Source organism: Scomber japonicus, chromosome 6, assembly GCF_027409825.1.
Source record: "Scomber japonicus isolate fScoJap1 chromosome 6, fScoJap1.pri, whole genome shotgun sequence".
NCBI lineage: Eukaryota > Metazoa > Chordata > Actinopteri > Scombriformes > Scombridae > Scomber > Scomber japonicus.
Window position 1 is genome coordinate 26,147,611 of NC_070583.1, and position 27,311 is coordinate 26,174,921.

The 27,311-nt window shown below is 40.0% G+C and overlaps 4 protein-coding genes across 4 annotated transcripts; 2 read left to right on the top strand and 2 right to left on the bottom strand.

The window, feature by feature from the left end:
* Positions 1-3,459: 3,459 nt before the first annotated feature.
* Positions 3,460-5,311, top strand: LOC128360610 (inner ear-specific collagen-like). Its single transcript, XM_053321076.1, has 4 exons — positions 3,460-3,862; positions 3,951-4,040; positions 4,257-4,328; positions 4,413-5,311. The coding sequence occupies exons 1-4, from the start codon at positions 3,460-3,462 to the stop codon at positions 5,309-5,311; spliced, it is 1,464 nt and encodes a 487-aa protein (XP_053177051.1).
* Positions 5,312-6,004: 693 nt separating this feature from the next.
* Positions 6,005-8,944, bottom strand: LOC128360537 (high affinity immunoglobulin gamma Fc receptor I-like). The gene is made up of 6 exons (XM_053320982.1): positions 8,920-8,944; positions 8,775-8,810; positions 7,815-8,105; positions 7,243-7,515; positions 6,692-6,967; positions 6,005-6,529 (listed from the first exon to the last, which is right to left on the bottom strand). The coding sequence occupies exons 1-6, from the start codon at positions 8,942-8,944 to the stop codon at positions 6,270-6,272; spliced, it is 1,161 nt and encodes a 386-aa protein (XP_053176957.1). The 3' UTR covers positions 6,005-6,269.
* A 3,905-nt stretch (positions 8,945-12,849) lies between these two features.
* rabgef1l (RAB guanine nucleotide exchange factor (GEF) 1, like) lies at positions 12,850-17,941 on the bottom strand. The gene is made up of 9 exons (XM_053320809.1): positions 17,825-17,941; positions 17,006-17,199; positions 16,674-16,846; positions 16,081-16,259; positions 15,173-15,254; positions 14,945-15,077; positions 14,698-14,789; positions 14,335-14,591; positions 12,850-13,352 (listed from the first exon to the last, which is right to left on the bottom strand). Exons 2-9 carry the CDS (start codon positions 17,176-17,178, stop codon positions 12,924-12,926), a joined length of 1,518 nt encoding a protein of 505 aa, XP_053176784.1. The 5' UTR covers positions 17,179-17,199; positions 17,825-17,941; the 3' UTR covers positions 12,850-12,923.
* A 5,952-nt stretch (positions 17,942-23,893) lies between these two features.
* LOC128360388 (caspase a-like) lies at positions 23,894-27,311 on the top strand. Its single transcript, XM_053320811.1, has 8 exons — positions 23,894-23,984; positions 24,925-25,209; positions 25,293-25,378; positions 25,644-25,820; positions 25,930-26,176; positions 26,379-26,540; positions 26,671-26,780; positions 26,957-27,311. The coding sequence occupies exons 1-8, from the start codon at positions 23,978-23,980 to the stop codon at positions 27,062-27,064; spliced, it is 1,182 nt and encodes a 393-aa protein (XP_053176786.1). The 5' UTR covers positions 23,894-23,977; the 3' UTR covers positions 27,065-27,311.

Genomic DNA, 27,311 nt, shown 5'->3' on the forward strand with positions numbered 1-27,311 from the left:
ATAACTTCTTAATTTTTTTCTCAAAGTGCACCAAAATGTACAAACATTTTCTTCTGGGGGAGCATGCCTCCAGAGCCCCCTATAAGGTTGGACTGAGGTCCAACTACCATAGTCTCTCAAAATTCCACTGGATTTGTAATATCAAATTAGACGTGTGTTGTTCATGAACTGAACTGAACTGATATACATGCGTTTATATTTGTGCCTGCTCAAATTCGTGGTATCTTAACAATCACATAAGTAATTTGTGCTCTGTGACCATAAGGAGCTCACAAGTCTGAAGAGGAGATTGAAACAACTGTTAGGTTTGTCAATCAAATAGGAAGCTGGAGTGAATAGCACAGTTAGCGTATTTCCACATAACCTAGCATAAGTTGTAACCTTCCAACAGGGCAGAGGTAGCTGCCTTAGCTCCTGTTGGTTCTGGTTTTTGCACTAAGATAAGCTAACAGGCTATTGGCTGTAGCCTTATGATAAAGTCTGTCTAGGATGTTGAGGAGTCAGAGACATTCCTGTACAGCTGAACAGTAACCTGGATAATTTAAGCATCACACAAGGATATGCATAACTATGTGTTATGTGTTCCATATCCCTTAACATGATTAAGAATAAGATATGACTAATGTCCATGTAAAGGTATTAATTGACTATATTTTCCAGAAGTTTGGCTAAATTCAATAAAGTTACACATTTCTCATAATTGTCATACTATAGAGCAATAATGAACAGATCAGTCCCTTTAAGGATGCCAATTGATGTTTCCTGCACATAATGTAAGAAATTTGAGAGTAGCATCAATTATCTGATCTATCTCTCAGCAAGAAAGGCAATAAACATATTTCCATAAAATGTCAGACCATTTCTTTAAGCTATGATGCAAAATTTAGTTCTCTGATTGCACAATCCATCTAGCAATGATGAATATTGCAATAACTAGAACTACTTTTCTCTTTAGGAAAACGGTATCATGCTGTTTCCTAACATTGGAAAAAGTGTGGCAGAAGAAAGTGTTTTTGTACTTGTCTGACTACATGAGACGTGTCTTCACTGCCAGAAGATCTCTTGCCAAAGTCATTAGCTGCTAATTCTGCGGGATCTACATTTTTTTGATAAGATCCCACAGTAATGAAAAAAGAGCCGTCTTTGCCTTACCAGTGCAGGTAAGTACAGCAGGGGAATAATCATAAAGAGAATAGGGGGTTGCTGTAAACAAGTCTATCTTATTGTTTTACTCTCACCCTATCTAACCCACTCGATACACCTTCACTGCAACTTCAAGGTCTCCTTTACATGAATAAAGTTAATGTAAGGCAATACACCTTCGTCCATTCATCCAAGTCCTCTTTGGTCCTCTCTCTGCTCGGCTGCACCCTCTGAGTAAGTTAACTCTTCCTTATCCCTCGCTCTATAGTGCATGTGGATGGAGGCTGAGGGCAGGGCCAGTGCCAGTGTTAAATGAACGGACAGGTGAGCGGCGCCTGAGTCCTCTGTGACCAGCTGGGCACTGTAAGCTGACCGTCGCTGTTGTGTGTGGTCTGAATGGGGCTGAGAGACGATGGGGGTTGAGGTCGGGCATGGAGAACCCCAGAGGAACCTTTCTCTCTCTCAGGACTCAGCTGCATATCTTACACTGCATCTGTTTGTCCTTTATGGAAGGGCAAGTTGGGGACATTTCACCTGAGCTGCTGGGAAGGAGGGAGAAGAAGAGGAGCATGTAAATAGAGGTGAGGAGATAAAGAGAAATATGCATAAGAAGATAAAAATGGTATAAGTAAACATAAACTTCTCCTATTTAGTAGCTCCATCCTTGTCCTCTCATCTCACCGTCACCCCTCTCTGTTTCCCAAATTTCATTTCCCTTCTTCCTGCTCACTCACAGCTTGTCATAGATCCCTCTTAGGATGTGAGGTCTTTGACAACTCAGGCATGTCCACTGCTCAAACATTCATTGTCACTGGCAAGTCAAGAGTTTCGACTAGACAGCTACCAGAAAATCACTTTTGTACAAAAACCTGATGCTATCTCGTTACACCGTAAGAATGAATCATTGTCCTGCCGCACAGTATGAATCATAGTAAGCAAATGTACCTGCCAGGAGTCTTGGGGGCTCATGTGCAGAAAGTCGGTCACAGTGATCAGGTGAGCATTGCAACTGCACTGATTTAAGGGAGATAAGCAGCTACCTTTGACGAACAGCTCAGGTTTAGCAACTGTTGAGTGAGGAGATTATCATTGCTCTTTAAGCTAAAGCTTTCTTCTGGATGTTCACCAAGTTCCAGTAGATTGTAGATACTGAGCTCCCAGTGCTGCTGCACACCAGTTTGCAGATCAAGTTGAAAGTCATTTAAAATTAAATGTTTTAGATATATGTATTGAAGATACAGATATATATGATCTTATTGCCAACTTGCAAAATTCTGTGAGAGACCTCTAAAGTGGTTTGCACTTTCCCACCTGAAGCTACATGCAGAGTGCTGCCCAAACCTACACTTGAAAAAAGGCTGTTGTAGTGCTCTGGCCTCTGTCACAGAACCCTCTTTGCTTGGCATTGTCCCACTGTAAGAGCAGGGTAGTTGGTTGGATGTTGGAGGAATGCCTCCCATATCGGGTAACCCATTGCCCAACGGCCTTTGCTCCTTGCCTAGCTCGCAGTGAGGGAGTGCTCTCGGCGGGTGCTGTATCTCGTGTCACAAAAGCACCTTTCTACACAACAGGGGTACAGAGAATGAGCCACAGCACAGTGGTTCTCCTTGGGTTGGCTCCAGCCTGTCGTAGTTGGATTTCAGACCTCCCCCTGTGCTTCTAGCAAACACCCTCATTGGTGAGGTTGTTCTTTCGCCCAAGCCTGGCAGAGATATCAGAGCGACCTGGAGCTCCTTGGTGTTGCCTCCAAGCCACCGCTAGAGGATAAATGACCATACCACTTATGCATAACTGGGTGAGTCTTTGTTAAATTATATAATCTGTACAGAGAGTTGCATTACAGCATGGCCGATAACCTACTAAAACCATCAGTTTATGTGTACTAAATGCTATATCTAACTTGACAAGCATACTGCACCCAATGCGATACAGGTTTTCATTCCAGTTACTCAATTAATTTACTCATAAATAACTAATTAAATCAGCTTTCAGATGTAATTAGTCATGATGGTACATGATTGACAACAATGTTGCTCCAACCTGAGATTAGAAGCATATGAAATCTGTAAGAAATATCTGTAGAAACAGAGAAACAGAGAAAATGTAGCAGAAGTGAAATGTTAAGAACAAGATTGGGAATGATTATCAGATGACATAAATTGTCAGTGCTATGAATGATTTACTACAGTGGATTTCTTATCAGCATGTGCTATTTTGTAACTTCTTGTCTTAAATCCTATATTAGAGGGAAAATGACAAACATACAAAGGAAAGGTGCCATGTGTAAACTCATCTGTTCTCAGATCCCAGGCAACCATGAGGATTATCTCCTGTCAGTCGACCCTTATGGCTCTAGTAGTGCTCACACTCACTGTGGTGTCCTGCGCTGAAGCTAAGACTACACAAAAGCCCAAGTACCAGTACACCAAGAAGCCAGTCTCTCAGGTCACCATGCACAACCCTGTGACCACCAGCATGCCCAAGACCCTCAAGATAGTGGCTAGCGCAAATCCGGTGGAGCTAAAACCACTGCCTGCCACAGAGAGGACTACCTACCCCAATCAAGTTTTCCCACAGTACCATACAGAGACCACAGAGTCCCCTGGTGTTGGCCCGGAGAACTACACTCTGGATTACAATGAGTGTTACTTCAACTTCTGTGAGTGCTGTCCACCTGAGAGAGGCCCCCGGGGGCCAAAGGGAGACAGGGGCCTTGCAGGTAAAAGACAAAAACTGCTTTAGATCTAATTAATTAACTTGTTTGTTTGTGTCCAGCATTTGAACTTCACTTATATTTCCTTATCTAGGCCCATCTGGTGAAAGAGGAATTATAGGAGTAGCTGGTTTACCTGGACCACCAGGTTTGAGTGGTCCTATGGGGTTAAAAGGAGACAAAGGTGAGCATAATATGGCTAAATGCACAACTAAGTGCACCAACATCTTCTCCTACCTGCCAGGGCATCTCTTTCCTTGCTTTATTTTTAATTTTTTTATTATCATTTTTGGATAAATCTACTTTAAAATGTTGTTGGCAACTGTTGACATACTTATCAGTATTGTTATATTCTATATGAGGATAATAAACAGAAATTTACATTATGTTGATTTCTTAGGGGATAAAGGTGAGAGAGGAAACAGTGGGACAACTGGGCCACCAGGCGGTCCAGGGAAACCAGGTCAAAAAGGTACAGAAATAGTGTGATTTGTTCAGGTGCTTGTTACATTTATTTTGTTTTCACAGTTATGTCACAGCATCTCTTACTCTGCAGGTGATGTTGGTTCAAGAGGGGAAAAAGGTGGAATAGGGTTGCAAGGCATCAAAGGTAATCGTGGGGAGAAAGGAGAACCTGGCCAAAATGGGACTGCCGGTGAGAAAGGAGAACCAGGAAAAGAGGGGCCAGTTGGACCTCCAGGAGTGGCTGTAGAGCTAGGCCCTAAGGGAGATAAGGGGGATAAGGGGGAGTGTGGCACATTTGGGGATAAAGGACAGAAAGGTGAGCGTGGAGATTCTGGGCCTCCTGGCATCCCAGGAGGGATGGGAATCCCAGGAATAAATGGCAGGCATGGTTCCCCAGGTCCTGTGGGTGTACGAGGGGATCCAGGACTTCCTGGACCACCAGGGGAACCAGGAATGAGAGGGTCTCAGGGACCACAAGGCATAAGAGGGATGCTTGGGCCAAAAGGAGATAGAGGGTACCCTGGGATTAGAGGGGAGCGAGGCATTCGTGGGTTCAAAGGAGCTAAGGGATCAGGGGTCCCCCAGAAGCGCTCGGCCTTCAGTGTAGGTATCTCTCCAAGAAAGTCTTTCCCTCCCTCTGGTTTCCCAATCCGCTTTGACAAAGTCTTCTACAATGAAGAAAACCACTTCAACATCACATCCAACAGCTTCACATGTGTCCACGCGGGGGTTTACATCTTCTCCTTCCACATCACTGTGCGCAATCAGCCACTACGAGCCACACTGGTGGTGAATGGGTCGCGGCGGGTAAGAACACGGGATTCTCTGTATGGCCAAGACATCGACCAGGCATCTTCTCTGGTGGTGCTGCGACTGGCGGTAGGTGATCAGGTCTGGATGGAGACATTCAGAGACTGGAATGGGGCATATGCCAGCAGTGAGGATGATAGCATCTTCTCTGGATTTCTGCTCTACTCAGACAAAGCCTGATACCCACATATGTCACTGGAAATATCTTGATCTACTAGACTGTTATCCATATCTGTGAAAAGGCCAAATACTGGTGGTGTTACAATATACTGCTACTCCTGAACTCTTCCAAAACTGTACTGTATGCTGCAGTGCAAGTAGTCTGAGAATTTAAGGACACCTTGCAAGCATTTTCTCTTTTTACCTGATGTATTAAGCCTTTAAACCCTTTAAAAGCCTTTAAAACTCATAACTTAAGTATTTATTTATAGTCAAAATACTTAAATTATACCCTCAGTTAAAAACCATGACCCCATGTCACATTTACCTCACCGTCTGACCCAAAAACATTAATTTCACAACCTTGTGCTATGATGCTGTCTGTTTTATTATTTTGTTTCTTGCATTCTGAATATTTCCTTCATAACAACACTATCAACGATGACCTAGGCTATCAGTATGTAACTACAAATAAGACAGAAATAAATTATGAATGTCTTTAGTATTCAGAGATTATCACTGTGATGTATTATTATTCTTATGTAAAATGTGGTGAGACAAGCCTTGCTGTTCTGCAGTGGAGGAATATAATATCCACTGTCATATTATTATACAAATATGTTTATTCTTTGTAAGCAGCGTTGCTGTACAATATGGTTGTACAAAGAGATTGTGTTTGCTGAAAATAAAATCCAGTAGTACATATCATTTATGGAATGCTTTATTTCCCTTAAGCAAAAATAACATTAGTTGTCATCATCAATACTATTGATCCAGTTAGTTTTCTACAGGAGAGATCATGAAGTTAATACCTTATAATCTGTTAAATTAATGTTATACAAAGAATCACATATACAAGTGTACAATTGCAGACCACTGGCCCTATATGATTGGTATCAGATAGCTAAAGATGTGGACATTAAACATTATTACCCAGATTGGATGATTAGTTTCTGAAATGGGGTATAAAGTATAACTGTCACATGTCACCAGACCCCTCAGATACATTGACAACTTCTGGGATAACAATTTCGGTGACTGTAGATGGTGGAGCACTTGGTGCTGGCATCAGAAGAGGAGGTGAGGGCTGGGTGTGCTCCTCTGTAGGCTGAATAGGGATGGACCAGGCTGCTGTGGGCTTAGCTGCAGGAAGCAAAGAGAGATCTGGGTTTGGGACTGTGGTAGCCAACAGCCTTGGGCCTCTGGGATGAAGAGCTGGAAGAGTCATCATTTGTGGTTCTATTAGGTCAGAGACAAGTTGACCTCTTAAATTGTGGAAATGTTGCGCTATGCTTCACATTTTTGGGAATTCTGGAAGTAGTGACATTGGAATAAAAAAGACAGGCATTTAAATATTCAAAGTGAGGAGACTAAACAGCAGGTTACATTACTTTTAAGTACCTGTCACTTCTCCAAAGCTTTTGGGTTCACTCAACCTAAAGATGCCCAACAGAGGCACCTTGGCCCTGCAGCTGTAATGGCCTGGGACCCGTCCGGCCAGATAATGTTTCTCAGAGGTTGCTGGTCCCAGTAGGTTGTTATTCTTGTAGAAATAGTAGCTTATTGGAGGGGCAGGTGCACGGGCGTTGTATTCAACACGGCAGACAAGCTTTATCATATTTGCTGGTACCAGTTTATCGTCTGCAACAATCTCCAAATATGGCTGCGTCAGAACCTCTGAGAAAGAGCCATAGAACAGAAAACATTGCTGAGACAGTGGAATTAAAACATAATAATTTGGGAATACATTTATTTTTTTATTTGTCATTGGTATTGAAGCATAATAATAAATATACAGCTGGGGTTACAATAGACCACAAGTAAAGTAAATAAATGTGATCAAAATGTAGACATAAGAGCATCTGTCACCTAACCCTAACCCTAGTCCTACTTAACATATATCCTGTAATTATAACCAAGCTCAGCAAATACAACTTAGTACTTAAACTCACCTGAGACCTGCACTTGAGTGTCCACTGAAATTACAGAGCGTGTACGTCTCTCTATATCCCAGGATGCCCTACAGGAATAAAGTCCTTGGTCCTTCAGGGCCAAGTTGGTCAAGTGAAGATGTGGGTTCAGGCCACTTTGTCTCATAACTTCAACACCATCTTTGTACAGGATCACCTCTTGGAGTACAGGGTTGCCTCGGACGCGACACGTCACCGTCAAAGTTTCTCCAACAAGGGCAGGACGCGGTGGGACCTCCAGAATAGCCCACCCTCCTGAAGAAAGAACACAGTAAAGGATGTTACGTCATGATGTTTCTTATATTGATGATCACAGTAATGATCGCAGCATGTTTGAAGTCTGTTTTGATATCAACACTTGCAAGTTAGTCTTTTTTTCTAAAAATGAAACTTTCACCATGCAGTGCTTAAAAAAGCTTAAGGCAACAAGAATTTCAGTGTTACTGACTTCTCAATTTTAACAGGAGAAGCAGAAGTAGGACAAAGAGTAAATTTGTGACCTGACATGAGAACCAGAAGAGATTTTCTGTTGATACTAATAAATCAGGTCTTACCATCCACGTTTATCTCCACAGGCAGACTTGGGAGCGTTTTTATGTTTCCCACCAGTGTGTCCCTCACTCCTTGGCAGTAAAATTTTCCACTATCTCTAACAGAGGCTTTCCACAGACTGAGGTGCTCAATATTCTGTGAGAGCTTCTTAGATCCCTTGAACCACTCAATAGTCCAGGTGGACCTGTGGGCATCAGGAATGCTGCATCTCAAACGGGCGCTCTCCCCGGAGAAGATCCTTGAATCTCCTGACACCAGCTCCACAACAGCTCTGAATGAGGCCACAGAGTGAACTACAGAGACAACCATGGATTAGCCCTAAACAATCAACAACATTTAACATCCAGCGGCCAAGTGAACCTGCTTCTGATTTGATATTTGTACATTTCATCTGCATATTTCCACTATTTTTTTTATCAAATTATTATTATCTAACCCAAAATCACATTATATTTACCCTATGAAACTTGAAAATTCCTTAAAATAAATAATGGATTGAAATAACCATCAAAATGTCCACTTAATTTATACCTTAAAATGCCTTAATTTTCTAATTGGGGAAGATTTATGGGGTGGTTTTTGTAAGTTTCGACTTATTTTAAGAGGATGAAGAAGAAAAATGCTGATTCATTGATAATTAAAGGGTTTTTAATCTAAGGTATTTATATGAATAACTCCTTAAATTGACAAATAAGGCATTATAGTAAATTTAAGGTCTTTTCAAATTGGTGTTTTAAAGAGTTTGGATCCAGCCTTTTTAAATGAACGGACAACCTTGGGGATTTCTGATTACCATAATGACCCCCCTAATGTTTTCAGGGGTAAAATAAAGAGCAATGCATTTTAAAGGGTTTGTGGTTCAACATGTTGATTTCTTTTATATATACTTCCAAATGCTAACCATATGCTAAGTTATTCTCCAGTACATCTTGAATATAATTATACAAATTTTTGGTACATACCCTCAGATACTACAAGCAATGGTATTGTTGAAAGAACTGAAATAGGAAAAACAATTTTGGATTGAATGACAAATTTCAGTAGATAACAATTTTACCAAAGCAAAAAGTTTGTGAGATATTGCAAAATGAGCTGAAGAAAACTCACCAAGGAGGGCGATGACCGTGTCCATCGTGATTTCTGTTTGTTGGAAATAGAGACTGAAGACGATTCTTTTATTTCTGCTGAAGAGGGAAGTGAAAATGGTTTCCTGAGCTATAACACATCACACAGGACATCCTCTTTTCCGTTTCCATGAATAACACAGTTCATCTCTGACATACATCTATTTAAACTGCTTGTCTTTGAAGAAGGAATGAGTGGCATTATTGTATAAAAAGAATCTTCATCTTTTGTTAAGAATATGATTTACTTAAATTTTACATTATAGAACTATTTTTCGCTGATATTTTTTCGCCTGATATTTTTTGTTGGCACTATTTTTGATTTCTATAAACGTCATCACTTTCAGTTTCTTCTAAATTTGTGCTAAATGTATGCTCAAATCCATTTGAGGTACAGCATTTCTCAATCCTGGGAAATTTATGATCAGAGATGGGGAAATAAAAGTTTCACACACGTTTTCAGAATTCAGCTTCAGTTGAAATGTACCCACACCCTGAGAGAGAAATATGGAAAAAAACAACAAATGACATCACATAGTGTAGAAAAAGGTAGAAATAAAACCCATTTTAAATCTCAGTGAGGTGGAGAGCGTTTTAGCGTGACTCAAGGTCATCATAACACTGTATATCTGCACAGTGCACCACCCATGTACATGACCTAAAATAATGTCTGTTTCAAGTCATTACGTCAGTATTTCTGGGGTCAATTAAGTTTACTTACTTTGGAAATAATAGAAAAATATTTTAAAATGAGGGAAAAACTCTCCTCCTGAGCAAAATCTCAAAGTTCTGACTTCAGATCAACATTTTTTCTCAGTAACTGTAACGGATTACAGTTACATTCATTTTGTAATTACATTATGTAACACCGTTACCTCATACACTGATTGTGGTCCATTATATAATTTACAAAAGTGTGATGTGAAAACTTGAAGCAGCTAGTGTACATATAAAGAGAAAAATACTTTTGACTTAAGGAGGAGACATATTTTGTCCAGTAGTTAAACTTTAGAAATAAACAGTATTTGCATATTGATTGATTTTATTCAATTTTTCAATGAAGGAGAATGAATAAATGGAATTAGGTATTTAATGAGATAAATGTACTTTTCTTTTAAAGGAAAAAAACACATTAGACACATTCTTATTTTAAGCAGAGAACATTTTATATATCGAACATGTCTGAAGGGGACTCTTGATAATATGAATACTGTTGGCCTGCATGAGCCGATTGTTTCAGAAACACCATCACTTTAATGTGTGTATGAAGTGAAAAGTTTAATGAATTTCTGGCATTTTGTTTTTTTCAGAATACTTATTGACATCCTGCTTAGAACTGCTGAAATAGTTAAATTCTCAGTCAACTTTTATTTAATCCCAACTTGCATAATCATGACTACTGGTGCAGTCACGTGACGTGTAACTACACGATGAAGAGGAACTACACACGAGTGCACGTGCATTTTTGATTTTTATTAATCACCATCACACACCCATAGATGCAAATATACCAATACTGCCCCAATAAGTTACATTTAAATAAAAAGGCAGCACTGAGTTACTTTCTCCCATGTGATACAATAACAAACCTATAAGGTTACAAAGATGATGTTGGAAACTTTTTAAAATACCTGATTAATGGCTTCTGCATACAGTGCAATATGAAGTTATTCAAGCTATTAAGTTTGCATTAAAAGCCTTTTCTCAAATTAAACTTGTACAGCAAAACACACATCGACTATACTTGTTGCAAATATGAAAAAAAAGAGTCAAATCTAGCAACATAAGGGAATATTAGCTCATGAGGCAAAGGGGAATAAATGTGCCTTTCACCTCTTTTCATTCACACAACTGTCCCAAATATTTGACGGCTGAATACAAAGACACAGCTGAAACACATCTGTGTGGTAACAGTCCACTGTTTGTTTTTTTAAACCAAGTATCCTTTCATCTCAAGTACAGCAATTACTTCCTTCATTAAATCAGAATTAAGATCTCTAAAACCAAACAAAAGTGCTTCAAAATAAGTTAAACTGCTTATATTGATTCTTCTGCACCAGTAAAGCTTTACAGGGAAACAGAATAATCTTTGTCTTCTTTTCTACCAAACTTACAGCGACAAAAAATTAATTCACCTAAAAAACAGATTTTTTTTTTTTTTTTTTTTGAATGGGGCATGCTTATTATTAGCCCCTCTTGAGAGGATAAATGAGTAGATGAAAGCTTTAATCACTTCCTATTCAATCGTTACAATAAATGTAACACGTCTTCAAGCAATGTTCTATGACAAGAGTACTACTGTAAATATTACAGGATTAATGTCTCTGATTGCATCCAGAAGAATTGATACCTGCCACTCTATAGAAAAATAAAATCACTTCTGTACATCCAGCTTATGACTGGAATGAGAGGTCTGACATGAGACATGAGACTACAATACTCACACAACCGGAGGACTTATGACTTATCAACATTAACGGTCCATGCAGCGCATACACACACACACACAGACACACACACACACAGACAGACACACACACACACTTCTCCACAGGGCAGGGAAACAACACAAATCACGAGCATGAACTGGAAAGTTATTTAAGTGGGAGGAAGTTAAGTTGCCGATCATTCAGATTTCTTCACTTCCTTTGCCAAAACCACATTTTTCTGAAAGTAACTGCTGTGTTTTCAGATGTTACTTGGGCTGTAAAGTTCTGCATGTCAACATGACCAATTAGTCACACACATTCAAACACACACACACACACACACCTGGAGACATCACAACATACAGACAAACATGTTTGTCTGAAAAGTTGTGAATGATGGAAGAAACATCTAAAAAAAAAAAAAAATCACATCCAACCATTTATCCCGTTTGCACAAACAACACCTAGGATGATTAAGTACTGAGGTACTGAAGATACCATTATAGGTGACCAACAGAGATGTTCGGGAAGAGCTTGGACTGGAACCACTGCTCCTTTGTATTAAAAGGAGCCAGGTGAGGTGGTTTGGGCATCTTATCAGGATGTCTCCTGGACACCACTCTGTGATAGGTTTCCCTGCATATCCCATTGGAGGGAGAAACAGTCAGAAAATGTTGGGAGGGGATTGGATTTCCCAAGTAGTCTGGGAATGCCTCTGGAACTTCCAGAGAGTTCTGGAGGACATGGCTGGATTAAGGACGTCAGCAGTAGCCTGCTTATCCTGAAACTGCACTGAAACTCAAATAGCAGCAAAATGCACCAGATCTGTCTCTCTGCAACCAAGGACAAAATGTTTGGAGTGTTCTTTCCCTTGCAGCACTAACTCTGGGACTTTTTGTCACATATAGTCTGATGTTAAAGGAATAGTTTGATGCTTAATCCATTTTTTACTTAGACTTGGATGAGAAGATCAAAACAACTCAGGTCTCTTCATTCTTTATAAAGCTGTGGCCAGGAGGCAGTAAGTTTAGCATGAAACGGGTTCAAAGGTACCACCAGCTCCTCTAAAGGTCACTAATCCATATAAAAACCCAAGTGTAAAACAAAGACATGTTGTGGTTTTACAGTTCATGCACAGTAACTTCATGGAGACTTCTCATCATCATGAGGTTACAAGGCAGTCAGTGGATACTCAAGATGTAGCCGGGCAGTTGACCCCATAAAAACTGCAACTTCACGTTTTGAACTTGTATTTTTGTGCAAACAAGAAGAAGAAATAATTTGTTATTTGGTGAGCTATTGATCTTCTCAGCTAACTAAGCAAAAAAGTGAGTAAGTGTATTTCCCCAAATTCCAAATTATTGCTTTAATTCCTCTGTTCAATTACTGTTCAGTGTGGTTTCAGGGCTTCTAGTTTTCTGCCACTGTCTACAGCGTGGACCTGGACAATGGATGGAATAGAGATGGCTGTATGTGCATAACAGCCGGAAAAGGGGGGAGGGTGGAGTAAAGCATTTAGAGGGATTTTTTTTTTTAATTTAGTGAGGAGCTCCTCACATCAGCCAGCAAACACTTGTGGTTGCAGTGGTGGGGGCAGGAGCTCATTCTCAACATTATCAGAGTCAATTGCTGATGAAGCTGCAGATGTCGCAGTTGCTGTGGTTGCGGTAGGATTTTGTGTCTCTGGAGGTAAAGTCTGCAGAACGCTCTGCACCTTCTGCTCCACTTCGTCTGTCCAGTCGATGAGGTCGTTCTCCAGCTGGCGAGCCTTCTCCATGACACGCTCCTGCCTTTCCTCGAGCCCTGTTAGTTGGTCCAGACGTTTGTGGACCTGACTGAGAGCTGCACTGCCTGGAGAGCAAGAGGAAGCTCCAGCAGCCTGAGGCCAGTTGGGGGATGCCTGGCCTGACATGTAGAGCTCAAACTCCTCAGAGCTCAGATTCAGGGACTGGCCGTCCAGCTTCTCAATGAAGGCCACAGCACAGCACTGGGGAAAGAAGACGTGGAGTCATTAAGGGAAAAATTCACGTAAAGATCATCATATCATCCATAATATCAGTTTTTCTCTTATTATTATTTTTGGCATTTTTCCTTTAATAAAACAGTAGAGATAGACAGTAAACATGAGAGATTCACTCGTTCACCAAAACTCAAACCCAAAGTCCCTGAAATTTCTAACTTTTAAAGACATTTTAATGCTCATTGGAATGGTGAAGATGCCCATCTACACAGACACAAACTTGAAAATATCAATAAGTAGACAGAAGAACAGCAGACCAAAACATGAAATACTTCTAAGACAGTTATAAATGACTTTGAGCATAAAACACTACTATTTAACTATATTCAAGAAGACTACTTGAGGCCTTAAATATTTCAGAGATTTTAAGACCTTTCTGCTGATTTAACATTCGATACATTCCAGGAAGTAATTTGTGACAAAGGGCTGTTGCTGACTTTTTCAATTCTTCTGGCTTCAGCACCTGAGCAGATCAGCTGTTGGATTTATGGTGAGTGGAGTGAACAATAACAGTGTTAATTAGAGCTTTTTAAGATATGATCTGTTCGCTGTAACTGCTAATATTTAATAATGTTAACCTACTTGTGGCTAAAAATATATGAGCTAGAAGGATATCAAAATCTGGCCTCTTTAGTGTAGGAGCATTTTTTTTAGCTCAGTTTCAATGTAAAGCCATAGCGTATACCAATAACTTATCAAACTAAAAAGAAAACTTGAGATATCACCAAATCACAAAAAGGACCTGATTAGAAAATGATGTAACATACACACATAACAATAACCCAAAGTTCATCACCATGGTATGTTCATGATTTAAATATTTTATGGTGAATTTTTCCATTGGAGTTGTTCAGAGCAAATGCTATTTGAAAATTTGGATGTATGCAAAGTTAAAGACAAACACATATAAACCAGACACATGCATCCAAGTATGCACTAATGTCCTCACCAGGTTAGTGAAGTAGTAACCGTCCTCTCCAGTCATGAGTCTGCTGGGGTTAGAGAAGCGGGTTATGTACTGGATGTTGGACTGAAGCCGTGGAGGGTTTGCCTTCAGCACAATGTAGATGAGTGTGGGGAGGAAGTCATCTGCAGACGCTGCCTCCTTCTTGCTAACTTTGATGGCGTTGAAGATGTGCTTGCTGCAACGAGTGATGCACCCCAGCTTGTCTTTGGGCACACGCTTGGAATCCATTTCGATCACATCTGAAATGAGGCGGAGTTAACACATTTTTTCTTTCTGGATCTCTTCAGCCAGGATGATGAGGTGATGTTCTGCCTTGGGGAAAAATAACAGCTGCACGAGACTCACCTGTGATGGCTTTAACCACACTGTCAGACACTTCAGGGATCTCCTCATCTACAGGAACACACAGCATCTCAATGGTGACCCAGTGCAAGGCTCTGTAAAAAACACAAACAGGGTTTCGAACAAAGTAACTCTCAGATGTTGTCATTTTACCCACAATTTTGTGTCATTGTCCTCTGAGGTATTTCAGGGAGATGAATGACTACTTGAGTGACATTTTCTGGCATTACTACAGCTTTTGTATGCTAACCTGATTCTCTTCTGAATAGCCAGATCTTTGTTCTCGTCATCTGTGGTCTCAGGACAGAAGACTTCCTTGTAGAGACGGGTCATCATGTACTTCTCTACTTCATCCATAACACTCTCTACATGCTCTGACGAACCTAGGAACAGAAGCACAAAGAATATATTGCATAAAGTCTGTGATGTTCAGACTCTTCTGTTTATACTCTTCATGAGTGCAATAGTAAAGCAATACCTTTAAATTGAGTGTGGAGGCGGTCTGAGAGGTTCTGGTAGAAGTCCTGTACACACTCTGACAACTCGTCAGCACCCATGTCCTATATGAAGGAATTGAAGTAAATAATTATACTGGCAGGTCTTTTTCAATACTCCACTAATTTTATATATTAAAATTTGAGCATCTTATCTGTTCAAAGGCAACAATTACTGGACAATGTTAAATGGATAAATAATTCCTTCTTAACACACTGAAGCATTTTTTTGGAATACCAAGACTGAAGGCGGCAGATTTTCTCATTTGATATTGACAACAATAAAATGACAGTCAGCATCTAATAGGGCAGCTATTGATTTTTCAGCTGTAAAATAAATGTTTCAGGTAATTGACAATGTCATGAAACAAGTAAATGTGGCGTGTTTACAGCATTTGATAAAGGTGACATGTTCAGTAATTGATCAGTACAGGTGGTGAGAGAGTACAATAAAGAAACACTGGTGGAAAAATGGGTGTGGACAGGTTTCTTTATGCCCTTAGTTGTAAATACAGTGGAACAATCAGAAAATAACATTTTAGTGACCTGATTCAGTGACTTTCTCACAACCACCGCTCCATTCGCTCTAGCTTGCTCGACCGGAGCTGCTCTCTCGTCTTTTTAAAAATGAGCTGGGGACGTTTTAATGTTATCAAACAAAGAAATGTCCTCCCCTCGTCCTAGTAACATCTTTTGTCCTCCCTCATAGAAGGGTTTTACAGCTCTGATCAGTCTTATCGCTGGCTGTGTGTGCTGGCCACCACAGCGTGACGTCCAACTGCATTTGTCTAAAACCCCTGCAGCCTAATCACACTACCAGCTTGAATGAATTGGAGAACTAGTGTTTTAACCACAGTGCCTAATTTGGTCAGAGTAATCCACTGTGGCTCACCCGCTTATAGGCCATGCTCTCAGTGAAGGCCCGACACTGTTTGAAGATCTCCCTGCCAGACTTCAGAGGCTTGAGAAAATCAATGAACTCCCGCGTTGCGTGGTCAGTGTCTAAAGAGGAATGCCTGCTTGCTGAAGAGCTGGGGCTTGGGCTGGCCTGAGCATCAAAAGGAGAAGCATCTGGGAGAAGACATTTAATGTTATTTTAATCAAAGCTAAAGACACTGACAAAGAGTGGAGCTGTGTGCTGCAGTCTAACAGCAACTTTAACAAGGGAGTATTTAGGTTACAGCAACAGATCTGGGGAGGTGGTTGAACTGAAAATACAAACAGATTATTGCGCCAGTTTGGGAGACCACAATCTGGTTCTGTTTCTTAATGTTTTGCCTGTAACATAGGTTACCAAACCCAGTTGCACAAAAATGTAGGAGAAGAAAAACCTTTGACAAAACAAGCTCACATTTAGCAAAACAGATGATCATTAAAAATATTACTACAGCTTAATATCATCAAGTATCTCTTAACTCAAAAACAGCAAAAATACTCAAAAATGACTAGGACCTCTTACAGCTGAGTGTGTGCAAAATGATATACCTTTTTTTGGCGGTGTTTTTGTGGAGGGAGTGAAAAACTTTGTGACCGTGTTGACTTTGCTGGACTTTTCCTTTGTTTTCCTTTCTTCAAACTTGTTGAAAGGTGTAATGGAAGGCTGTGATTGGGCTTTCTGATTTCTGCTGGCGTACGCTTCCTCTTCCTCTCTCTGCAGCCTATGAGGGGAAAATAGAGAACCACTGTGAACAGCTGTCAGGTGGACACATGGACGGGAACGCACGCAGCAGAAGATGAAAAAGGTAAGAGAGCTAATTACACTGAGTAGAGAAATAAGAGTACTCCTTTTTCCTGACAACACAGAGACACACACAAACCTCTCAGCAAGTGCCCAGTCTTCTTGAATCTGCTTTTGTTTCTCTCGCTGATTTTCCTCTCGCCAGCATTTTGAGCACAGGCCCTGCCAACCTGTGTTGCCATAAAAACCACATCCTTTCTTACAAAGCAGCTCGGATTGGTCCAGATGGATACCACGCCTCTGGCTCGACATCTCTCACCAAAGTTGGGAAGACTGCTTGAAGGGAAGAGAGAGGAGAAAACACAAAAAAACCGTAAAAAAATCATAAGAGTGAGATCCACCAGTAAAGGCAGTGAGCAAAACACTGTGATGTCGTGTGTAAAGACAGGTACAGCTGGTGTTAAAAGTTGCCCTTCAAGAAGGCACAAAAACTTCCTGCATGGTTGAGTCGTAGCTGAGATCAATGTCACCACACGTCTTTAAACACACCCAGCTCATTCAAAACTTTAAAGCAGGACCCCGACGACTCTAATTAGATACATTTAATGTCGCACAATGTAAGAGAGTAATACTGGACACTGAAGGAGCATCTCCAGCTAGGTTAGCATTAGCTCTCACAAGCCTGACCTGGCATAAAACTCAATATTGTCTCAAACACAGTGTTGTCTCGTCGCCACAATAACTTTCTGTCATTCATAAAGATGTTTGTGTTGCTGTGGATCATGGATTAGTATAATCGGGCCGCAGAAGTTTGTTTTACAGGCTCAATAACAAAACGCGAAATCAGCGAGCTAATCTGCAGCTACCTACCAGTGTTAACCAAGCTAATTACAGAGCTAGCCAAGATGTTAATGGAGATGCTCAATGTTTGGCGACGGGAAATTTGGTGTCAACATACACTCTCATTCGCAGAGTCAACAAGCTATCGAGTAACGCTGTCGTCGCTTCAGCTCCAGTCTGCTGAGGGTGGTGTTTACATTAGCCAAGCAGCTAACTTCGTCCCACAGCCATTTTGTCTGTCACTTCTTCTTCGTTCCTTTTTTTTGTGTGTGTTACAAATTGATTTAAAAGCGTCTATCGCCACCTAGCGGTGCCACATTGTAATGCCCTCTATCAAAACATTGGCATTGTGAAGAAATGATATTATTAATCAATTTAAGACTCAGCCTTTTCAATAGAAACACGCACAATCCAATTACACAATACAGTTAAATAAAAGCACTGTGTCAGATGGCCAATTTTTGTGGGAGTTTAATGTTTTTTGCAAGTATGTTCAACTCTTTGAAGTCCGAAGTTTGTTTTTTAATTTAAGTAATTATGGTGAAATAAAATGGGTGGCGACTTTTCACATATATGGTGAACTATAGTGCTCTGCAAACGTTTTAGGCACTTTATGAGAGAGGAGTCTGATTAGGCTCATGTTTATATTGAGGCAAAACAATGAGCCCAAACATACAGCCAGAGTGACAAGAAGAACAAAATTGTCATATGAAATGATGAAGTGATAGTTTGAAGTGAGGGTCATATGAAATGATGAAGTGAGGGTCATCTCAAAGGCACAGACTATTGTTTTGGACCCTCAACATCCTTTATATGTTGAGCTCAGAATCAGAATCAATTTTATTGTCACTTACAAATATGCTTTCAGCAAGGATTTGAGATGTCGTTCTCAAACTGATCAGTCATTTCCACATAAAGATAAAGGACATTTATAATGTAAAAACGTTTGCCTAATATGCATATTGGTGGGATTCATGGTGGGGGGCAGAATGCTTCTGATGTGCTGCAAGACCAGTCTCTCAAAACACTTAATTATGATGGGTGTTAGAGCTATGGGGCGATAGTCATTGAGGCATGATACAGGGAACTTTCTTGGCACTGGTATGATGGTGGCTGACTTGAGGCATTTTGAGAGGACAGCCTGCTGCAGAGAAGTACTAAAGATGTCTGTGAAGACATCTTTCAGCTACTCTGCACAGTCCCTGAGTACCCGCTCAGGTATGATGTCCAGCCCTGCACTTTTACAGGGGTTGATCTGGGACTTCACACTGGCTGGGGTGAGACACAGAGCCTGTTCAGTGGGCTGTGGTGGGGCTTTCAGGGCGGGTGAGGTGTTAGTTGCTTCGAAACGTGCATAGGAGTCAGTTGGTTTGAGAGGGAGGGGTCACAGTCACAGGCCTTATAGTCTGTGATGGCCTGGATTCCGTGCCACAGTTGCTTTGCATATCTGTTGTCAGTGAAGTTATTGTTAATCCTCTGGGTGACCTGTCATTTCGCTTTTTTAATTCCCTGAGACAGATTGTTTCTTGCAGATCTCAGAGCTGCCCCATCACCTGCTCTGAAGGCTGTTATAACAGAGAGTGGTCCTCCCCAGTCATCCATGGTTTTAGATTAATGCTCACAGTGATTGTTCTGGTCACTGGTACATCATCTGTGCATTTGTAGATGTAATCCATCCTCTGTGTACTCTTGTAGGTCAGAGTACTGGCTATTTTCAGGGGGCTGCCTCCCTGAAAATATTCCAGTCTCTAGTTTAAAGGCAGTCCTGTAAAGCTGAGGTGCTACCCTCTGGCCACACTTTGATCTGTTTCTTGACTGGTTTACCCAGTTTCACTCGAGGTATGCAGGTGTTAGCATAATGGAGATGTGGCCTGAGGAGCCAAGGTGAAAGGGGAGGCCAAGCCTTATATGCCACATTATAGCTGGTGTAGGCCTTGTCCAGTGTGCTATTTCCTCTGGTTGCAAAGTTTATGTGTTGGTAAAACTTTGGTGTGACTGTTTTTAGACTAGCATGAATCTATCAAGATGGAGGTTTAGGTTCTCCCTAATGATAGCACTAATAGATACAGATTGTCCTTTGTTCCATCTGCTGTCGGTGTCTTAAACAAACTATAATCCTGGATGTCCTTGTGACTTTCTTTCCTTCTTCCCATGATTCATGGTGAAAGTGTAGATGAGGATGTGGATCTTGTGCTGTGTTGTGTATGTTGCTTTGTTACTATGTGTTTTGAACTAGTACTAGTACCCCATGGACATTGCCCCATTACACTGTTTTTTTTTTCATGGTTTTAAAAAAAAGTATTTATTAGTATTTATAAAAGTTATTATTATTTGCCTCCAAAAAGTAGGGGAGTAAAGTGAAGTGACCTTAAAATGACACAAAACTACAGTACTTAACTAAATACTGTAGTTACCCTTAACCACTGAGTCCTTAAGACAAGAAAAGTAAAGACGGCTCTGTGACACTGACACGTTCAAGTAAGACAACGTGTAAGTGACTCCACCCCGGAGCCAGTTGATTGAAGCAGACGTTTCGAAGTTAAAGCTTTACGCACGCGTATGTACAGTACAGGCGGGAAGACGTTTAGGTGTACAAGATTGGCATTTTATGAGCAATGGCAGGTAAGAAGATCTGTGATTATACATTTTTCAAGTAGGCATAACTCAAGACAAGGTCGTCTGTAATTTAATAAAAGCGATCTGTAGCGTGATCGACGAAGCAATAAAGTGATCTACGGGTAGCCTACTGAGTCTGCAAAAGAGGATCCGATTGAATTAAGTTTTCTAGTATTTACTTTGTGTGACACTAATATTAATTGTGCTGAGAATTACGAGCAAAGTACGCGGAAAGTAATGTTTAACTTTGAGTTGGTACCTGGGCGTATCGATATTACGCACAGCAGACTGTTGCTCCTCACATCTGCAGGCTCGCTTGTTATTCACATCTGTTTCATGTTAAACTAACTTCTGAGAAAGAAAACAAAACACCGAGACAAACAAAAGACTTACTTCCCGTGATTGAGAAACTAATAGGCCTACATTAAAAATATAAATTCATACCATGATAGACACATTTATTTTTTCCTCCATAGGAAACACGTTGGTTACATAACCACTCCCTATACGGAAGACACACACAATAAGCAAAACACAGATACACTTCCCTGTGTAGGTTACATTCATTGCAGTAGTGAAAAGTAACAATATATATCCTACTTCTGCAGTCTGAGGAGCTTTACTTTTGTAGTAGGCCATTTCCATGTTATACTTATAGTTCAACTACAGTTCAGAGGTAAATACTGTGCATTTTACACAATATTACACAGCTACTATTATTAGTTAATTTACAGATTAAGACTTTAATTCAAAACAATTATCCATTTTTGTTATGGTCAAAAAACCCAATATTATATGAAGCAACTGGACCCATTGTGTTATTAAATTGTTACTTACATATTTATGCATCACTAATATAGTCCTATAATATATGTTATGATATATCACTCTAAAACCTGTAACTTTACGAAACTAACTGTACTTTAATTAAGGATCTGAGCTCCTCTTCCACCACTGACCCATTATTTACCATTACAGTGTAACATAACCATGTGAAAAACATATGCTTATATTTTTCACATCAGATATTAATTTCCTTTTCTGAGTTTAATAGACCTGAAGACACCTTTTGTAAATATTTATAAGTGCCATACTCATCTTTAGGATCTTATACCACCTTAAGAAGACATATTTTGAGGGTTTTTTTCTCCATAATTATTTTTCTAGCGGAGCTTGGCAAGGTACGGAGTAAGTTTGTGGAGGGGGTGACCAAAGACAATATTAAGCAGCTCCTGGATGACCTTCTAGATGATGGCATCTTGAATGACGGAGAGAAAGACTCAATACTTGAGGAGAACATTACCAAGGCAGACAAAGCACGCGCCCTCATTGACACAGTGAAGAAGAAAGGAGATGAAGCCAGCAGGAAGATGATCGCTCACCTTCAAACCAGAGATCCTACACTTCACAAAAACCTGGGTCTTCCATCTGTTTAACAAGGTGAGCTGACATATACCAGAGGAGATCTTTGACCTATTTTTATTCAAGTCTTGTGTGCCTTGATACTGTCATGTTCAGAGCTGTGTTACATACAGTACAGAGAGAAGGATATTGTTATGAACAGTAATCACAGTGACAATAACTTAGTTTAATAACTTTATTCTATTTTTGTTCAATTTGACTTTGATATTTCCATATTGCCAACAAATCACATGAAAAGATCTTAAACCAACAACGCTATAGTCTGTCTCTCAATACATTCTGACTTCTCTAACTTGTGTATGGTGTTCAGCCCCGAGCAGATTAGTTTGTACTGAAGACAAAGATGTTTAAAAATGAGTATCAAACATATAGTTTCATATTCCAAAAAAGATCAGTAATTACTTAAAAGGTTGGGCATTGTTATTTTATGCAAAGTAAGTAAATGGTGCATTTGTTAGGGGACTACTTTCAGGTAGGGATTACTACACGGTTGGTGCATTAGTGAGGTACAGCAGCAGGATAGTATATATGAGACTGACTTATAATAAACTACAGTGCCCATGCATGTTAATTCTAATTTTAAAAAACATGCCAGCTGTGTAGCATCATGACTAGTCCATATTCATGACTTACTCTTGTTTTTTGTGTTTATGTAGTTGAGGTCTATGGCACAGATGAATAAGCTGTGCTTTTAATACTTGGTATTAGGATCAGTTCATTCTTGTTTTTCATCTTTTCATGGGATTTTATTGAAAATAATGAAAACATTGAGATCAAAGGTGTGACGTGTAGTGCACAGAGAGATACATACATAAACAGTCATCCGTTGCAGTGATGTTGTGTCTTGCTGTTTCCACAGTGTCTGAGGACGAGCCGAACTGGTCATTCATCCCTGCTGCTGATGCATTGTGGACAAATATATAGTGAGCAATACTTTGAAGTGCCTTTCATTTTCAGCGAGAGTTGGACTGGATTCAGAGGCATACAATCATACTTCTCGTCTTCTTTAGCTTTAAAGTGGGGAGAGCAGAGCAAATATGTCTGTTAGATTTGGTAACAATGTACTGTACATTACTCAACATAAAATGGCCTTTTTAAAAACTATGTTGTTTTTATTGACCTATGAGCCACGTGGCTATCACTGATTATAGAATATGTGGTACACAGTATCTTTATTGTCTTTATTATGTCACTAATAGAGACATCCCAACTCTCTCAGAAGTTCCGGGAGAGTTCCCCAACGCCCTTAAATGGGACACAATCTCCCGGAATCTGGAATGAGTGAGCACTGATACCGATCGCCCCCCTCCCCCGAACCAACACCGAGTGTAACAACCCCACCCCATGGAACAATCCTCCCTGAAATGACTTTTTGGGATGTTTGCTAATAAAACTTGTTTTATAGCTTTAAGACTCTGTACTGGGACAACCTGTAAAACTGACAGGAAAAACAATCTAAGGGTTTCGTTTGACTTTGTCCTTTCCAGGGGGGAAGTCCAAGTGATGAAATATAGTAATGTTTTGTGCATATGAAATACAATCATACAGTGTTTTCAAAAGAAAAAATGTTTGTAATTTTTGCTCAGTTAACCTATAAGGATTAAGTAAAGTGACTTAATTACAACCACTTGCAATGAGTCCTACTCATTTATTCTGATGTATTCTAAAGCCAGTGGTTATATTTGTGCTGTGGTCAGTCATGTATGATTTGTATAATTTACTTGAATTACAGTCTTTTCACAATAAGATGGTTCTGTCAAACTGTCATACAGTTTCAATAAAACCTAATACTTGGACTTATTGGCATATGAGTGGTTTGTGTTGTATAAAAGTTGCCATTCCCAGGTTACCTTTTACAACCTAGGGGATTTAATCTAAAACCTCTGCTTTAATGATTAATCATGGGGTTCATGTCAGGGTCTCATTTCAAAACATGTTAAAATCAGCCAACACCAAAATGACCTGTGTACGCTGCACCATTTGGAACAATTATTTCAGCCATACTTAATTTTCTTTGATAAAATGTTATCAGTGCTCTGCAGAAGTATGTTACCTGACGTAAAGCAGGAAGGAACAGGTTACCGTACACGCCCAGTGCGCATAGCATAAAGCAGGAAACACAAGTTGCCAGACATATCCAGTGCGTTGTGTACGCATCAGGCTACTGGCAGCTGGCAGGAGTTTTCAGTTTGCAGACTTCATTTAAAGTATCCAGTGATCCGAGATTTGAGCAATGGCAGGTAAGAGTTTGGGTCTAATGCACTTAGCAAGTAACTTTGCTGGGAAGTTGGCAACAATATGAAGGTGATCCGCCAAAACATAATATCATTAACTGTGTTTTCAGTATAGAGGCGGCGAGGAGGATACGAGTTAGAAATGTAATTTAATAAACGAATCAGTCTTGATAAGTCTGTATTTTGTTGTATATGTCACATAGACCATTAACTTTCACTTTGCTTATCTCTTATGCCCGCCCCATGTTTGGGCGCATTAAAACAGCAGATGAAATATTATCATGCAGCCTTTTTGTTTCTTAAAATGTAGATCGACAGCTCACTGTACAAGATAAATCTGTTTACCTGTAAAAGAGATCTGTGGAAATGACCCCTGTGATATGTTTAATGTTACATCCAAAGCCAGCTCACGGTTGCTCAAGTGTTTGTTGAAACAATAAACGCGAGTTTAAATAGCTGATATGGCTGCTCAGGTCAGCTCAGAAATGTTTTTAACGAAATATCTGATTTCTTTTAACAGGAAAGGGTACGTTAGCTTCAGTTACATGTAACTCATTTTTATGATTTATGAAGGGAAATTGTTGGTAAGCTTCTTTTCTACTCTGTGTGAGGAGGAAGGGCAAAAACAGAAGCCAAATCTTGATCTCTCTATCACAGTGCTTTTGAAAACACGTATCACTGGAGGCCCCTGGCCTACAAAACTTTATGAGCCTTCCCCAACACCACACCCTGCTACATGGTGGGGGCCCTGGGGCTGTAGTCCAGGTTAGCCCGTTCATTAATGCACCCCTGCGTATAGGCTACATAAAGGATATGGAACCATTGGTAACACTTTATATTAAGGTGTCAAAAAAGCAATTAATCACTCACATATCGCTTTTGTAAATATGTATGTTATGTATGTTGTATGTAATATTTTTTCTTTGTTTCATGTTCTCTTTTCTAGACAAGGAACTTGCCAAAGTGAGGACTAAGTTCGCAGAGGGAGTGAACAAAGCAGTTATTAAGCAGCTCCTGGATGACATTTTAGAGGATGGCATCGTGAATGATGGAGAGGTAGACTCAATACTTGAGGAGAACGTTACCAAGACAGACAAGGCACGTGCCCTCATTGACACAGTGAAGAGGAAAGGAGATGAAGCCAGCAGCAAGCTCATTGCTCGTCTTTCTAAGAGAGATCCTACACTTTACAATAACCTGGGTCTGACGTCTGGTAAATGTTCTCAGCCAGGTGAGCTAACATATTTCACAGGTGTAGTTCACAAGTAGAAGAACTTCACTTTGAACACTGATGTTGTGTTTTGTCGTTCACAGCTCCCGAGCCCCTGAAAGATGAGTGGTCAACCACACTCAAACCAACAACAGATGCTTTCTGGAGAGAGAAACAGAATGATAGAAGTGTAAGTCATTCATAAAAGCATTATCAAATATATCACATGGTTTTAATTGATAGATTTACCTTCAGCTATTTATAGGAAATATTAGGGAAGTTTAGTTTAGGTGCACAAACACACAGATATTTTTTTCAAGAAATATACTGTTTTTCTTTGAGCTTAGTATTTTTAAATTAAAGTCCATTATGTACAAGACATTTTTCCTGTAAATGATCAAAATACATTTTTGTTGAACTTTGTAAAACTGTTTGTTTAAATTTCCTTTTTCCAGACTTACAATGTGACCAAAGAGAACATCAGGAGTCGTGTGGCTCTGCTAATCACTAACATAAAGTTTACTGACGTGGCAATGAACAGAAAGGGAGCAGACAAAGACGAGGAGAACATGGAGAAACTGCTCAAAGCGCTGGGATACGAGGTGGTGAAGTACACAAACCTCACTGGAAAGGTACTTTTCATTTAAGATATTTTCTCATGTATATAAAAATGTTATGTTTGTGTTGTCTGTTTGATTGAGCGATACAGTAACTGACCTCTGAATTGTTTTTTTTTCACAGGAGATCGAAGAAGCTGTAATTAAGTTCTCTAAACATCCAAAGCTGAAAGAGACAGACAGCGTGTTTGTGGTTATCATGTCTCACGGGGAACTGGGAGCTGTCCTCGGTGTCAACTATAAAAAGGGCGATCCGGAAAGAGAAAAGGACAAGTTCCCCATTGATGACATTTACAAACACTTGGCCACAACCCATTGTCAAGAACTGCTGGATAAACCCAAGATCATCATCATCCAGGCCTGCAGAGGAGGTGACTTTCATCTGTTCTCATAGATACAACAAACATCAGCAAAGTTCTTCTAGGACCTGTTGTATATTTAATAGCTTTATTTTTTGTATAATAATATAGCCTTATATAAGTCTGCTAATGTCATCATGGTTATGCCATAATAGCTTACTTAGGTGACAAAAGCCTTGTGATCTTCACTTAAATGATGTCACATGTATTGCAGAAAGGGACGGATCTGTGCTTGTTAGTGATGCAGCTGTGGTCAGTGATGATGCACGACATCCAGACCCATCACTGCCTGCTGATGAAGAAAACATTGAGGATGATTCTTTGCGCCGTGCACCCAAAGAAAAAGACTTCATACGTTTTCTTTCTTGCACTCCTGGTGAGTCTATCTGAAATATGATCAGATCTTATTTTAAAGCTCAAGAACTTAAACTTGAATAATTTGCATTGATTACAGCTAATAGTAGTTACCTTATGTAATAAAAACGGTTTGTATGTTTTTCTTGCAGATACTGTCTCGTATAGACATACAGACAAGGGGTCTTTTCTAATCCAGTATATTGTTGAGGCACTCAACACCTTTGCACATAAGGATCACATTGAGGAACTTTTCAGAAGAGTAAGTTTTGCACATTTCTCTCTTGTCTTGGTGTAAAATTTTCATGTACAGTAGATTATAATCTACATGGTGGAAAGTAATACCAGCTGTGAGGCAATAAGCCCAAAAAGCAAGTAGTAGTGATGTACTTGTTTGATTTCCCCTGTTTAATGTCATACACTGTTTCAACCTCACAGGTCACGCAACGCTTTGACGAGGGCTTCCCCTGTCAGTCCAAAAGACAGATCCCAACCAAGGACAGATGCACTCTCCCGAAGAACTTCTATCTCTTTCCCGGCCTCTGAGACAGAATCCAGAGTTGTAGCAACACAGATTTTTTTTTCTCCCTGTTTCATTCATTCAAATGTACTCCTTCATTCTAGCTATGCTTTCTGAGGTGCCACTCTGTGATAAGATCAAATATGCACTCTATATATTTTTTATTAACAGACAGTGTAAGACATGGAATTAATGGAGCACAAAGGTTGAAGAGTTTTATCCATTTTTAATGCTTGACTCAACAGCTTACTCAGGTTGACTTTCTTTTGAAGA